This window comes from Bos mutus, chromosome 8, assembly GCF_027580195.1.
Source record: "Bos mutus isolate GX-2022 chromosome 8, NWIPB_WYAK_1.1, whole genome shotgun sequence".
Taxonomy (NCBI): Eukaryota; Metazoa; Chordata; class Mammalia; order Artiodactyla; family Bovidae; genus Bos; species Bos mutus.
The window spans coordinates 87,517,973-87,534,673 of record NC_091624.1 but is presented as its reverse complement, the minus strand read 5'-3'; the positions used below and the strand labels follow the sequence as shown (position 1 = coordinate 87,534,673).

Sequence of the window (16,701 nt, the reverse complement as noted above, 5' to 3'; positions counted from 1 at the left end):
AAAGGCAGGGGGGCAAAAAAATCCTAGACATTTGGCACAACCCAGCCCTGGGTCTTATCACCCCTTGGACGCCACTACCTTCTCCCTTGGCCCAACATTTTAGGATGTTCTTCTCAATATGGCTCTTACCCCCACTGACTCCATTTGCTTGCCTTCTGTGTGTCTAAATTTTATCACAGAAAAAATCGAGCTCCCAAACAGCACCAGCACAGAAGTGGAGATGACACCCTCCAGTGATGCTTCGGAACCGGTACAAAATGGAAATCTCTCCCACAGCATCGAAGCTGCAGAAGCCCAGGTACAGCAGTTTTTCATTGCTCTCCAGGCTGTTGTGTGTGTCAATATTTTAGCATAGCAGCATAGACCTGCATTCTCGGAGGCCCCAGCTCCCAGCTCAGAGGACCCCAGAGTCATCCGTCCCTGTGTGTACTTCCCAGTACCAGCCAGGGCACCGCATGCATCAGACTCTTCATTCATCATATAAGTGCACATATTCTCCAACCCAGGCTTCCCAGGTGGCACTAGTAGTAAGGAACCCACCTGCAATGCAGGAGATGTAAGAGATGCGAGTTTGAGCCCTGGTTCGGGAAGATCCCCTGGAAGATGGCACAGTAACCCACTCCAGTATTCTTGCCTGGAGAACCGCATGGACAGAGGAGCCTGATGGGCTCTGGTCCATAGGGTTGCACAGAGTCAGACATAACTGAAGCGACTTAGCATGCACACAGACATTCTCCTACCCACTGTTTCTCAGAGTGAGATTGGAGGAGTCATGCATCAGATCTCCTGGGGATAAAAATGCAGATCCCTGGTCCATATCCCAGATCCAGTGGGAAGTAGAATCACTGAGAAGCAGCACCCAGGAATCAGCACCTTTTTCTTCTGAACTTTTTGTTTTGTTTTGGGGTGTAGCCGATTAACAATGCTGTGATAGTTTCGGGTGAACAGCGAAGGGACTCAGCCATACATTACACACACATCCAAGGAATCATCATTTTAACTCCTGTCCCTGGTGATTTCTAATAGATGATAAAGTTTGATCACTGCTGCAGTCTAATCCTCTCTGTGTCTTCAGGGCCATGATTAAGTAACAGAGAGACCACAGCCATCATTCCTTGGTTAACCCCCTTTGGCCTTTTTAGTCCCTGCAGTTGAAATTAGTCAGTACTGTGGTCCAGTCCACCATTCGGTGTTGCAACCATTAGATAGCTGTTTGATCTAATGGCTACAATACTTAACATTTATACACACTGTGTGTGTGCCATAGCTTCAGCACTAGGCGCTTTGTCTATGCTATCACTTTAAACCTCCCAGCTGAAGGTATAAACATTTAGTATCTCTGTTTTATAGGTGAGGATGCTAAAGCAGTTATTCAAGATTACTTGGTTTGTAGCTATTAGAGCTGAGATTTGATCTTGTGTGTGTGTGCTAAGTCGCTTCTTAGAGCTGATCCTGCGTGTCTGACTCTGCGACGCTATGGACTGTAGCCCACCAGGCTCCTCTGTCCTTGGGGATTGTCCAGGCAAGAATACTGGGACTGTTGCCTTAGGACTGTCTAAATACAGAATCTGTACTGTTTCCACTGCCTCAGGACCACAGTTGCTCAAAAAAGTCGGCAGGAAAAAAAAGTAGGTGGTGCTTGTTAGATTTCTGGATCTCACCCTCATCAAGTGAATCAGAATTTCTAAGGCATAGAGTCCCAAATTTACATTTTAACCAGTTACCCTTGAGTCGGTGTTGCTCAAACTATAATGTGTTTAGAAATTTCCTGAAGGATTCTATTCAAATTTGGGGTCTGGTTTGTCAGGTCCGGAGTGGGGTCCCCAGTCTGCAGCTCTCCTGAGCTTCCAGGTCATTCTGACATGGCTGGTCTAAGAACCACACTTTTTGAGTAGCATGGCCCTAAAGTTTGTGACCCACTTCTCTAGACAGAATTTTCCCAATGAGCTGATAATGAAGCCTGACTACAGCAAATCCATTCCAACCCTCCCTTCTCCTTTACATTGGGATGCTGTCTGCAACAGAGGAAGTCTGTGCTTCTTAGAAGACACTTGTTTATTGTCGCCTGTTTCCTTTATTCCCTGAAGAAACATGCAAAGAAAGTTTCTTCATTTAAAGGAAAGGATAAAGATGTCAAGCACCTTTTTGCACATGTGTTGGCCATTTGTATGTCGTCTCCTTCAGAAGAATATCTACTCAGATCCTTCACCCATTTTTCAATTGGGTTATTCATTGTTTGCTATTGAGTTGTAAGAGTTCCTCATATATTTTGGTTATTAACTCCTTATCAGATATATGACTTGTAGATATTTTCTCCCACTCCATAGGTTGCCTTTTCATTTGTCTGTTGTTTCCTTTGCTGTGCTTTTCATGAGGTATACCTATCTTCACGTTGTACACCTTAAATAGATGGAATTTTTATTTGTCAGTTATACCTCAGTAAAGCGCCAGGGGGCGGGGGGGAAATGACTAAAGGAAAATAGAGACACGGCAGCTCCTTCTGCCCTTGTCTCCTCTGCCTCCTAGGCTCTCGCCCTCCTGCCCAGAGCCCCACGCTCCCTTCGCATTAGCTCAAGGGTGAGCTGGCAGAGCAGCTTCTGTCTGCAGCATGTGGCAGAAGGAGGCAGGCCCCAAGAACATCTGGCTGTCCTTGGGGACGCACAATCACAGGTGTGCAGAGGGCACCCTCATCACCGTGCCTGTCCATCTGGCTGGCAGAGGGACAGCTATACCCCCCACATGGAAGCAGCTTGCTGCAGGGGGTTGACAGAGCCCCAGCCAACCCCTCTCTGAGCAGAGCTGTGTCCCCAGGTCTCACTCAGGGTAACAGGACAAGTTTGTGCACCATGCTGATACACTGAGAGCTCAAGGGCACACAGGCCTTCAGAGAGCCACGCCACCAGCTGCCCGCAGCACAGCCTGGCAGTGATTTTCAGGGCCAACACGAGAGAGTTATCGAACCTTCTTCTAGTTTCCTCATCTGCAAAGTACAGATAATCACAGTACCTGCCTCATTCAGGATATTAGGAGAATTACATGAGATAATATACATAAAGCACTTAGCACAGAGCTAAATGCTCTTATTTATTAGTGCCCATTTTGTTGTTCTTTAGTTGCTAAGTCATGTCCAACTCTTTTGTGACCCCGTGGACTGTAGCCCACCAGGCTCCTCTGTTCATGGGATTCTCCAAGCAAGAATACTGGAGTGGGTTGTCATTCCCTTTTCCAGGGGATCTTCCCAACCCAGGGATGGAACCTGTGTCTTCTGCCTTGGTGGGTGGATTCTTTACCACTGAGCCATGGGGAACCCTATGTGCCCATACCTACTGTATAAATAGCATCCAAGATGTCCCTCCCCTGTAGGCAAAATGTTCGTTGTAGCTAAAATGAAAATTACATATAGAAAGAATGTATACATATATAATGTTTGAGTATATCCAGGGTATGATAAGCAAATAAATAAACATCTGTAGTAGGTAAATAATTATGACCCAGAAGGAAATGGCAACCCACTCCAGTATTCTTGCCTAGAGAATCCTGTGGACAGAGGAGCCTGGTGAGCTGCTGTCCATGGAGTCGCACAGAGTCGGACATGACTGAAGTGACTTAGCATGCATGCATGCATTGGAGAAGGAAATGGCAACCCACTCCAGTGTTCTTGCCTGGAGAATCCCAGGGACAGAGGAGCCTGGAGGGCTGCCGTCTATGGGGTTGCACAGAGTCGGGCACGACTGAAGTGACTTATCATCATCATGTCACATAAAGAGTCTACCTGCAGTGCAGGAGACCCAGGTTCGATCCCTGAGTCAGGACGATCCCCTGGAGAAGGAAATGGCAACCCATTCCAATATTCTTGTCTGGAGAATTCCAGAGGAGCCTGGTGGGCTCCAGTCCATGGGGTCACAAAGAGTCTGACACAACTGGGTGACCTTCACACATATGTCAGGAAAGTGTATACAAAGTGTTCTGGGGGCCTTCCAGAGGAAGACCCAGGGAAGGAAAACTGCAAAACCTTAAAAGAAGAGGTAATATTTGAGCTGGGCATTGATGAGTGAGTAGGAGTTTGTTGCTCAAAAAAGGAGGCGATGACAACATGTTCCCTTAAGAGGGAAATTCATGTTAGTGATTGGTGAAAAGGCCAGCAGAACTAGAGACTGAAATGTGAGGTGAAGATGGAGGAGAAATCCACTTGGAAAAGTAAGTTGGGCTGAAATTCTTCCATTGTTGAATCAGAAACTTTCAGTGATCATCCAGTATGTGTTAGGCGATGTGCTGGGCCTTGGAAATTCTAGCAGAATTTTAGGACCATTCTAGCAGAGCAGAGAGACTGCAAATGTAAAGCAAGACATAATTATGGACAGCAATGGGGCCATGAAGAAAATAAAGCCTTGTGACTCAATGGAGGGCGAGTGGAGGGGCCCCTTTAGGTTGGGAGGTGAGGGAAAGCTTCAGTAAGGAAGTGGTATTTGAACAGAGGCTGAACTTTTAAGAACAAGCCAGCCGGAACATCTGTGGTGGTCCAGTGGTTAAGACTTTGCCTTCCAATGCAGAAAAAGGGTGCGAGGTCAATCCCTGGTCTGGGAGCTAAGATCCCATGTGCCTTGCGGGGAAAAAATAAAACATAAAGCAGAAGCAATATTGCAACAAATTCAATAAAGACTTTAAAAACAGTCCACAACCAAATAAAAATAAAAATCTTGGAAAAAAAGAACAAGCCAGGCCAAGGGAACAGCATCCACAGAGGCAGAAATGAGCTTGACTTGTTTGAGGAACAGAGAAGTCAGTGTGGCTGGAGAGTGGGGAGCAGGGGGAGGGAAGATGGTGGCAGTGAGCTCCCAGCAGGGCTGGCCTGCCTTGAGGACCATGATACACAACTTGACTTCCTTCCAGGGCAACAACAAGCTGTCATAAGTTCCCAGATGTGATTTGCACCTGTGAAAGATCCAAGAGGCTGCACTGAGGTGTCGAGATCGGATGTGCAGCAAGAAAGTGGATGGCAGTGGTGGGGCAGTGAGGTGGCTGCAGGAGTAGGGGCAGAGCTGATGAGGCCTGGACCAGAGCAGTGGACGGGGAGGGAGGAGACACACGGGGATCAGGAAGGGCATTGTGGCTCTGCCTGAGAAGTACGGACATCCCCCTGCTGGAAGCAGGGAGTGCCGTGGAGTGGCAGCATCAGCTCTGTAAGATAGGAAGAGAGCTCTTTCTGAATGGCAACGAAGGGGCCAGAGTGAAGGAGGGTAGGCTACAGGGTGGCAAGGTAAGAGCCCATTTGGTGCAAAGATTAGCAAACTGTGCTGTGCTTAGTCGCTCAGTCATATCCAACTCTTTGCAACCCCATGGACTGTAACCTGCCAGGCTCCTCTGTCCATGGGGATTCTCTAGGCAAGAATACTGGAGTGGGTTGCCATGCCCTCCTCCAAGGAATCTTCCCAACCCAGGGATCAAACCCAGGTCTCCCACATTACAGGCAAATTCTTTACCATCTGAGCCACCAGGAAAGTCCTAGCAAACTGTGATCTGTGGCCAGATCTGGCCTGCAGCCTGTTTTTGAACGACCCCTGAGATAAGAATATTTTTATCTTCTTGAAGCTTTAGATAAAAGCAGCAGCAGCATATGTGACAGAGACCATAAGGCCCATAAAGCCTAAAATATTTACTATCTGGCCCTTTTCAGGAAAAGCTTGCCCACCCTCTTTTCAACCATCTGTAGTCTTTACCCAAAAACAGAAAAAGAGAAAGAAAAAAATAACAAGGAAGCTCTTCATGCACTTATATGGAATGATCTTCAGTATATGTTGTTAAGTGGAAAAGGCAACATGCCAAATTCATCCAGTGTACTCTTTGTAAGAGGGGAAAAAAGGAAGGAAATAACATAGTAATGTGGAAGCATTTGCTTTGGATTCTGTTGAAGAAACTGGCTGATTGCTACAGAACAGTGGTCTGCAGTAAGGAACTGGGGTGGGAAGTAGACTTCTGCATGCATTTTTCAGTATGTAGCCTTCTGTAGCTTTTGAATTTTGAACCAGTTAACTGTTTTACCTATCCCCAAAAAATGCAACAACTAAAACCAGTAATGGGTTAAATGAAAACAGAACCAGTGTGCATTAGTCCCTTAAGAGAAAAGTCTCTGAAGACAGACCACATGAGTTCAAATCCAAGATTTGCCACTCCCCAGCTGTGTGACTTTGGACAAGTTACTTAACCTCTCTGTTCTCATCTTTCTTCTCTCTGAAACAAGGAGACTATCCTATTTCACAGCATCGTTGTGAGACTAGAATGCTCATAGAACAGTTCTTGGCTAACAATAAGCACTGCACAATTGCTTGTCATTATTAGCAGTACTTGTAAAACAGTCTTTAAAATGTCTGCTAAGTAGCCCAGATGACAAGGCCTCAGATCAACTATGAGTTGTAGCGTGGCTGACAGTGACTGGATGTGAGAGCTGCTTCTGAGGAAGCATTGAGACCATTTGTTAATAAATCAGTCATAGAGAGTGAACCAGAAAAAGCAGTTCTGGGTGATGCTGAAGTTTCCAGGCTGGAATGTCTGAGTAGCAGGGTAAATTAGAGCTGTGATTCTCGACTCAGAAAAACAGGTGTGAAATCAGGACACTCGGGCCACCTAAAGCACAGTTTCACAGAAAGAATTCAGCGTCTTTTTACTGTTGAGTTTTATTTCTTTCCCAGTTGTATTTTTATCAAGCTCCAGGAGGAATGAGGTGTGCCTCCCGACTTTATTAATGGAAACGATGAGCCCACACACCACACACTCACCACTGATACTCTCCTGAGATTTTAACCCATCTCATCTAATGAACCTGCTGTTTTCAAAACTGTATTTACAAGTGAACTAATTTTACATTGACACCTCATCTCTGAGAACTTCCTTGTGTCCAGACTTTACACTGGCAATGAAGAGCACTCTAAAAGAGCACTCTGTGAGCACTTCTCACAGAAGAAGTCCCTTTGCAGGAGATTTTTTGCTTCATTCGTAAATTTTGTGGAACCAAGAAATAATTTGACTTCTCAAATGGCTTAGTGCTAATTATCTTCTCCCAAGGCCTGCTGATAGAATGCTGTTGATTCTAACACAACTGAGCTGAGCTGTCACTGAGAATTTACCGACCTTCCAAATTTTCAATGTTGAGAGTTTATCCACGTTTGAAAGACAATTCCAAAATATATTCTTTCACACCCAGAACCCAGCATTTTCTTACATTTTAATTTTGCCAAGATGACATCACCAACTCAATGGACATGAGTTTGAGCAAATTCTGGGAGATACAGAAGGACAGGGAAGACTGGCACGCTGCAGCCCATGGGGTCGCAAAGAGTTGGACACGACTTAGCCACCGAACAACAACAGCAGCGACAACAGCCAGGTGATGGCACGTGGCCAGCGCGCTCAGGGGAGCTGCCTGCCTTTCTGCACCATGTCCTCCAGGCATAACACATCCAGACTCTGTACATACCTGCTCACAGTGCGAAGGGAGAAAGAGAAAGGCCTTGCAAATTTCTTCGGTTCTGAAATTTGAAAATCTAACTCTTTCTTCATGTATTATGCTTTTTATATGTTGCAGCTTTTATTTCATTTTGCCTCCAAGACTTCTCTCTGTCCTTAGGGAAATCTAAATTGTCTTTGCTTTGGTTAAGAGTTGCCTAGTTGCAGCAGTGGGCAAACTGACTTATTTAAGATTATCACATCCCTAGGAAAAGAGCACACACACACACTCACACACACACACACACACATACACACTTGTATAGATAGATATTTAGATAGATAATGAATAAAATGCCCATTTTTCTTCTTTTTTTCTCACTTTACAACTTAAATAATATCTTACTATATTAAACCCTTCCTTTCTCCCTCTGGAATTTCAGCTCTAACTTATTTCTTCCCAGCCTAGCATTGGTCTTTACCTAAACTCAATCTGGTTTTTAAGATCTGCTCTTATAGGGCTGATTAAAATGTTTGGGTGACTAAGTAAAGGGTGAGTAGGGAAAGATGATGGACATGATCGTAATCTTAGATTTCTCTTAAGAAAACTAAAATGCATTATTGTTGTCATTTAAAGTTATAGCTATGATTTTAAAGCTCTGTAGAAAGACTTCATAATGAACATTGGTCCATAACATTAGCTCTAATAAGGACTTCCAAGATTATCCAAGCAGATGGTATCCAGAGTCCACATGATGTGTTTCTTCCTAAAGTATTACCTTTAGTTAGAAAATGTTTACTTTCTTCACAGTGATAAGATTTTGGGGGGTTGTTTGTTTGTTTGTTTGGTCATGCCGAGTGGCATGTGAGATCTTAGTCCCTCAACCAGGGATGATGGAACCTGTACCCCCTGCATTGGGAGCTCAGAGTCATAACCACTGGACCACCAGGGAAGCCCCAGCAATGCTTAACAGAGAGTTTTCAAACCTCAAACCTTCCTGTTATTCAAAGAGCAAGTATCTCTTCTAAATGATGATGGTGTAATGGCCAGGTCAACCATTTTGAAAGTTTAAAAACAGCTAAGAACCAAATTCCCACCTATTAATGAGACTATTCAATCTCTTGAAACATTGATGAAACATAAGAGCATTCTGGCACTCAGGAAAAGGAAGTTTTGGTGGAAGGGGAGCACGGGGCAGTGCTGGGGAGAGAGGGCAAGACCTAAGTATGAAAGGAAAACAATAGTCAAAGATTCTTCCTCAGACTGGAGTTTTCAAGGTCCAAGCCATGTTAGATCTATGATTGCCTTAGAAAAAAGAAAGTATTAATATCCAAGAAAACCTAGTACACACTGTACAGGAGAAAAGCAAAAATTAGTGTTTTATCTACCAGGCCATAGTACATGGGTTCCATTTCCAAGGAGATAACGCTTTTTTTTCTCTCAATCTATACATTTATGTTTTAAGGAAAAGTTGAGATCCAGTTTCAATATCAGATGACCTGTACAGTATTACCAACTGCTTAAGATCCACACAGAGGCCTTTTGAACACAGTTAAAATGCAATAGATAGATCTGACTCTTGAGTTTCTGCCTAAATTTGAATATTGACAGAGAATAATAACTTCACTTAGAATCTTACTGTTAATAACATCATTTGTCATTGTGCTTTCTGAAGGAGTTTAAAGAAAGTCTATTAATTATTCACATAAGATACATTAAGGGCTGACTATTAATAAAAAGAAAAAAAAATGCCATTGCCACCCTGAAAAAAAACTGACATTAATATCACTGGTCCTGTGAGTAATTGTAATCCAATTGATGATAAAACAATGAGAATGACTTTTGAATTATTTCTTATGATTCTTCAGTAGCTTTTATGTTGACAAATCTTCTATGATTTGTATCAGCAGGATTTACAAAGCCCATGAAAACTATACAAAAACCAGTTTATAGCAGCAGTACAGAAAGAAATCCATCTTGTCTGTAGGTTGCACCTCAGAATTATTTGGGCAAAATACAAAGTGAAGGAAAGTAATTATATTTCACCAGACCCTCCAAATGCCATTTTACATTAATATAAGATGGTTTCTTGGCTTCATGGGAAACTTGGGTCCAGACAGCTTCATCACTCACAGCAAAATATTTTGAAATCTTGGTTTCAATTCAAAGTCATGGAAAAACAGATGAAGTGTTTTCAGGTTGCCATTGCTGAGTGAAAGCTTATCATTTTGTGTTTGATATGCTAAATTCTTGATGCTAGTTTTTTTTTTTCCCCCCCCCATCTATATGTAAAACAAACCATAAAATGGTATTTTAAGGGGGGGGTCAATTATTTCCTACTGCTAGACAGGCTGAGATTAATCACTTTTTAAAAAATCTGTATAACATTTAAATGTTCTCTGTTGGTTCAGGATGTCTACTCAGAAGGCAATACAGATATCTTAGGATGGTGCTGCCTTCCCAGAAGAGATGCTTTGTAACTGACCTCTTCTTGATTTATCTCTTGGAAAGAGATAAGTGATAGACACATAGAGATAAGAGTGGAGTCAAGAGAATGAAGGATATTGGTAAATAATACAAGGGCAAAGACACTGAAAAACTCAGGGAACAAAAATAAAGAGATTTCTCAAAGACTCAGTAAAGAATGAGTGGAAAAGGGGTTATTTACTCAGCCATAAAAAGGAACGATTTTGAGTCAGTTGCAGTGAGGTGGATGAACATAGAGCCTGTTATACAAAGTGAAGTAAATCAGAAGGAGAAAAACAAATATCATATATTAATGCATGTATATGGAATCTAGAAAAATGGTACTGATGAATCTATTTGCATGGCAGAAATAGAGATATGAGTATAGAGAACAGACATTCGGACACAGTTGGAGAAGGAGAGGAGGGGATGAATTGAGAAAGTAGCATTGGCATATGTACACTGCTGCTGCTAAGTCGCTGCAGTCGTGTCTGACTCTGTGCAACCCCATAGATGGCAGCCTACCAGGCTCCGCCGTCCCTGGGAGTCTCCAGGCAAGAACACTGGAGTGGGTTGCCATTTCCTTCTCCAATGCATGAAAGTGAAAAATGAAAGTGAAGTCGCTTAGTCGTGTCTGACTCTTCACAACCCCATGGGCTGCAGCCCACCAGGCTCCTCCATCCATGGGATTTTCCAGGCAAGAGTACTGGATTGGGGTGCCATTGCATGTGTAAAATAGATAGCCAGCAGGAAGTAACTGTATAGCTCAGGGAACTCAGCTCAGTGCTCTGTGTTGACCTAGAGGGGTGTGATGGGGGACAGGGAGAAATGCTCAAGACAGAGGGGACACATGTATACTTATGGCCGATTCATAAGCCATATGTTGTTATACAGCAGAAACCAGCACAACATTTTAAAACAATTACCCCCCAATTAAAATAAATTTAAAAAATAAAGAAGTCACCACTAAAGAAAGAATTATACAACATTATAAAGCAACTATGCTCCAATAAAAATTAATTTCAAATAAATTATAGCAAGTGAACACGATGATTTCTTTTAAAGCAAAAAAAAAGGTTCAAAATAAGATACTTTAAAAAGGTAACTATCTATATGGTAGGTGTGTATCAGTCTGCTTGGGCTGCCATAACAAAAAATTCACAGACTAGGCAACTTAAACAACAGAAATTTATTTTCTTCTAGTCCTGGAAGCTGGAAGTCTAAGGTCAAGGTTTCAGCCAGTTCCGTTTCTGGCAAGGGCTCTCTTCCTGGCGTGCAGTTGGCTGTCTTCTCTCTTTGTCTTCATAGAGCCTTTCATACACAAAAGGGTGAGGAGTGTGGGTGGAGAGAGCAAGAAAAAGTAGAGAAGTGCTCTCTGAAGTCTCTTCTCACAAGGACACTAATCCTGTAGCATCAGGGTCTCACTCCTATGACCTCAGTTCAGTTCAGTTTACTCAGTCTTGTCCAACTCTTTGCGACCCCATGAACTGCGGCACCCCAGGCCTCCCTGTCCATCGCCAACTCCTGGAGTTTTCTCAAACCCATGTCCATTGAGTCGATGATGCCATCCCCTGTCACCTCCTTCTGTCACCTCATCCTGTCACCATCTCATCCCCTGTCACCTCCTTCTCCTCCTGCCTTCAATCTTTCCCAGGATCAGGGTCTTTTCCAATGAGTCAGCTCTTCTCATCAGGTGACCAAAGTATTGGAGCTTCAACCTCATCATTAGTCCTTCCAATGAGTATCCAGGGTTGATTTCCTTTAGGGTGGACTGGTTTGATCTCCTTGCTGTCCAAGAGGCTCTCAAGAGTCTTCTCCAGCACCACCTATGAATTTTGGAGGGACACAACACTCTGTCCATAAGAGTCAGTAAGGACTCATCTTTGAGTTGAGTACCTGAATTTTTCCAAATGCAACTCTGGTTTTTTCATCATTGTGTCTAACAGACTTTCTTCTCATGGCTATCCTGTTTTTATTCCCTTTTTAAACAGGAAAGGCAAATGACAAATGAAATTCTCCTTTTAGCCCTTTGCTGACCCATTCCAGAACTCTGAGTTTGCTCGCAAAATGACTCGTACACACCTTGTTTGGCAAGCCCTGAACAATAGCTCTGGGGTCCCCAAAATCCATTTTCCCTTGTGCCACTTAGAGGTTTTGAGCGTAGGTCTTTAGGTCTGTGAGACCAAAATGATCCACAACCCAGGTGTGAAGAATTTTTATGGGTTGATCTTTTGAATTTCAAGCATGACATTCTAGTTCTGTAATAGACAAAGTGAAAGCTGCTGGTATGTTGACCACACTAATTGGCCACCTGGTTTAGGGAAACAAAAATGAAGATGAGATGAGAACCACTTACTGTCCCCGAGGCAGCTGGTATTTATGGTATTTATAACAAATTTCTATTGCTCAAGCCACCTAGTCTATGGTGTTTGTTGTGGTGGCCCAAGCAGACTAATACAGTAACCATATGGATATTTTTTTAATCTCATTTTTAATAGATTTCCTTGGTGGTAAAGCACTTCATGGAATGTTTTTTGGCACCTTCTACTTGCCAAATAGATGTTGATTTCAGAGCTTTTCACTGTATTAAAGTATGACTCTGCATTTTTGGTAATTTTACCTTTGAGAGCTCCAACTCTAGGATTGTTTTTAGCTCTGCACAAAACACAGAATCAAGGTGTCACAATATTATGAGTCTGCTTGGAAGCTTTGTTTCAGATAAAAACTCTGCTTACAGCCTATCTACTGAAATAAAAGAGCGTTTTCTCCTTAGGGCTGTGGAATTTTTCCTTTCATCTTATTTACAAAGGTCTTCTATTTATTCCTCTTACAAAACAGGAAAGTAAATTAGATTGTTGACATCACTACAGTCAATGAATGCTCAATAAGTGTCAGATGAATGGATATATGGGGGAACACAATTATTGCAGTTTCCACTTTCACATGAAAAAATTGAATCATAGAATTTTATTGCTTGGAAGTATTATAATTCACCAAGTCAAACTTCTTTCTTCTGGACATCTTTGAAGGAGTTATTCTCCTAACCATTTATTAACAATAATAATAATAACTAACATTTACTGAGTGTTTACTCTGCGCCAAACACAGTTCTAAGTGCTCTTCCTAGATTATCTCAGTCAGTTTTATATAACAGCAATTACATTGTAAAACAATGTCCTGGAGCATAAGTGGGTCTTGTCTATTAATTTATTAATCCCTTCTCCAACAATCCCTTCATTAGGTAAGACACTTTCAAGATTTCTTCTCTCTCTAGGAGCATCCCACGCACACACCTTTCCACCAGTTCCCAAGGAAACCTAATTGGAAAAATAAAACATGCCACCTCTGTCAAAGAGAGTATTTTTAATGATTCAATAATGAAAGAGGACAGATATAGGAGGAGAAGCACATCATCCCTGTTCAAAGATGATGCTGTTTTGTGGGGCATATTCTTCCCCTGAGGTTCCACTGGCCTTTGAACATGGAATGCTGGAATCTGGAAATAACCCGCCTCCTGTTTCATTGCTTGCTAAAGTGAGCCTCAGGAAAGTTTATGATTGTAAAGGGCTTAATCCATCTCCTCCAGTGTCCCCTAGATATTCATTTTAGAAGTAGCCAGTACAGGATTATCCACTGTTATGAGAATCAGGGGTGACATTGAGCAATGAAATGCCCGTAAAATCTCAAGCCCTCATTTTGGTGTACTTGCCTGTCACCTCATCCTATATCAAACCTGAGCTAAATTTCTGCACATTTTTCTTGGACAGAGATGCTAAAGGACAAGTCTTTCTTTTTCACCTATATTTGGAGTTCTGACATTCATTGATATCTTATCAGTACCCACATTTCTTTTGTAAAAAAAAAATTTATTGGAGTATAGTTGCTTTACAATATTGTGTAAGTTTCTGCTGCAAAGTGCATCAGCTATATGGATGTATGTGTGTATATATGTGTGTGTGTGTGTGTATCCCTTTTTTTGGATTTCCTTTCCATTTAGATCCACAGAGCATTGAGTAGAGTTCCCTGTGATATACAGTAGGTTCTCATTAATTATCTATTTTATACATAGCAGTGTATATATGTCAATCCCGGTCTCCCAATTCATCCCACCCCTCCTTTCCTGCCTTGGTGTCCTTGTTCTCTATATCTGTGTCTTTGTTTCTGCTCTGCAAATAGGTTCATCTGTACCATTTTTCTATATTGCACATACATGTGTTAACATATGATGCTTGTTATTATCTTTCTGACTTCTAAATTTGTACCTGGCTCTTTGGAGATGTCACTCAAGGAGGTAGAGGAGGGAAGAGAGTATCACAGTGGCCCCCACTCCCCACACATACTCCCAAATCTGCCCTTCATTTCCCCTTCAAAGCTGTCTTGGATGCTGTAAGAAAAATACCACAGACTGTGTAGCTGACTAATGGGAATTTATTTCTTACAATTTGGGAGGCTGAGAAGTCCACGATTAGGTGGCTGTTGCAGCCTGCTTCCTGGATCGTAAATGGACATTTAGTCAGTATGTCTTCATAAGGCAGAAGGGCAAGCTAGCTTCCCAGTTACGTATAAGGACACTAATCCCAGTCATGACGGCTCCGCCACGTGCTATTTTGGAAGAGCCTTGGGTTGGGTGTGAAAGGAACCTGGCACTGTGAGCTTCCTCCTTTCTGCATATCACTTCATCTTAGGGCCCTCAAGTAATGGGGGTGGGCTCAACGACCCGGGTCTCCTCTGGCTCTAAAATTCTGGGGCCCTAAAGGCCCTCTACCAAATGATTGCAGAGGTCTATGATTGCAGCTTGTCTTTCACAATCATTCAGTGTCCATATGATGAAATGAATGACAAGTTCTTGGACAGGAAGGTGAAGTGAAGTGAAGTTGCTCAGTCATGTCCAACTCTTTGCAACCCCATGGACTGTAGCCTAACAGGATCCTCCATCCATGGGATTTTCCAGGCAAGAGTACTGGAGTGGGTTACCATTTCCTTGTCCAGGGTATCTTCCCGACCCAGGGATTGAACCTGGGTCTCCCGCATTGTACACAGACGCTTTACTGTCTGAGCCACCAGCAAAGTCCACAGGAAGGTAGTCCCACATTAAAACAATGCAGAAGACAAAAAAACTCTGCTTCACAATGACAAGGTTTTAAAGGACTTTGGGGGCCAATAAAGGGGTGAGGGGGAGAAGGCAATGGCACCCCACTCCAGTACTTTTGCCTGGAAAATCCCATGGACGGAGGAGCCTGGTAGGCTGCAGTCCATGGGGTCGCTAGAGTCGAACATGACTGAGCGACTTCACTTTCACTTTTCACTTTCATGCATTGGAGAAGGAAATGGCAACCCACTCCAGTGTTCTTGCCTGGAGAATCCCAGGGACGGGAAGCCTGGTGGGCTGCCGTCTATGGGGTCGCACAGACTGAGGTGACTTAGCAGCAGCAGCAGCAGCAGCAAAGGGGTGAGGTACACCAGGTCCAGATGCCTTGCAGGTGGCATGGATGTGTTCTTTCTCTGTTCCAGCATTTCCATTGACTTGCCTGAGGGCACACAGCTAGTTAGTTGCAGAGATGAGGTTAAGGACAGAAGGGAAGAGGATTAACGTTTGCTGATCCCCTGGTCTCTTTCAGGTACTGTGCATCCTGCGATTGCCCCAGTCTATAGATGAATGCCTCCCATGTAGCCTAGATATTTCACGTGTTTTATTAGTGACTTTTGTTGAGGGTGACAGTTTTAATATTCTTGATGCACTCACCTGCCCAGCCTCATGTCTCAGGCTTGATGAATGTTTTTATGGATAGTTTTTCCCACTCCCAGCCCCTAGGGTCCCTGTTGGGGATTTGTAGCATGCACCACACTCCATGAGCTTTGCCCTGCTTGATCATTCATGTGGGCACCTGTGTAGCTGTACAATGTAGAGGTAGAACTGATGTTTTTTCCTACAGATATATTATAGAATCAGCAGCAATAATAAATGTATTAGGGACTATTCTTTTTAAGTAGAATTACAAATGACTTCCTGGAGAAGGGAATGGCAACCCACTCCAGTACTCTTCCCTGGAAAACTCCACGCACAGAGGAGCCTGGCAGGCTACAGTCCATAGGGTTGCAGAATCGGACATGACTGAGTGACTAACGATACTACAGTACAAATCTCTGTAAATCTTCACCTGCCCCCAGCTTGACCTTGACCCAGTGTTTTAGCATAAATGAATTCTGTTTCTACATAGATATGAAAGTACTGGTATTGTATTTTATCGAGCATCATGCCACACTGAAGGGACTTTCCAGTGAAAAGAGGTGGCATTCTATAGTGCTGAACTGAGTGGTCCTTTTGTGAGGGTTAAAGGAGAATCGAACCCCCACCAAGCTGAGATGGAGGCAGGTTCAGGTTATCCTCTGAGACTGCTCCTTGTGAACTGGAGATGAGACGTTATTACCGATCAATAAAACTGAACTCAAAGATGGCCTATTTTCAGATGCCTCCCGGGTGTTCATTTTAATTCTCTGCTAACAGAGATTGCATTAAAGCGGGCTCACCTTCACACTGGAATTCTGCACAGTGCCCTTCACAGATAAAAATAAGAAATTATGTTGCTTCCAAGAAATATTTTTCTGGCTGGAGAGGCAGCTACTGGACTAATGAATCCAACTCAGGCCCCTCCACTGGAAACCTGACACTTGTGCTGGGGCAAACCACGCAGACCAGGTACCGGTGGAAATAGTACAAGAATCACGTGCAAGGAAGCTGGACAAATTCTCATGCTGCTGCTGCTGCTGCTGCTAAGTCGCTTCAGTCGTGTCCG

General features: G+C 43.2%; 1 protein-coding gene across 2 annotated transcripts in view; it reads left to right on the top strand.

Moving 5' to 3' along the window:
• The window catches only part of SLC24A2 (solute carrier family 24 member 2), a 279,119-nt gene that overhangs the window by 238,331 nt on the left and 24,087 nt on the right, over window positions 1-16,701 (top strand). For both annotated transcript variants that reach the window (XM_070376129.1, XM_070376128.1), the window contains one exon: window positions 180-298. In XM_070376129.1, coding sequence (XP_070232230.1) covers window positions 180-298 — 119 coding nt within the window. The remainder of the gene's footprint in view (window positions 1-179; window positions 299-16,701) is intronic.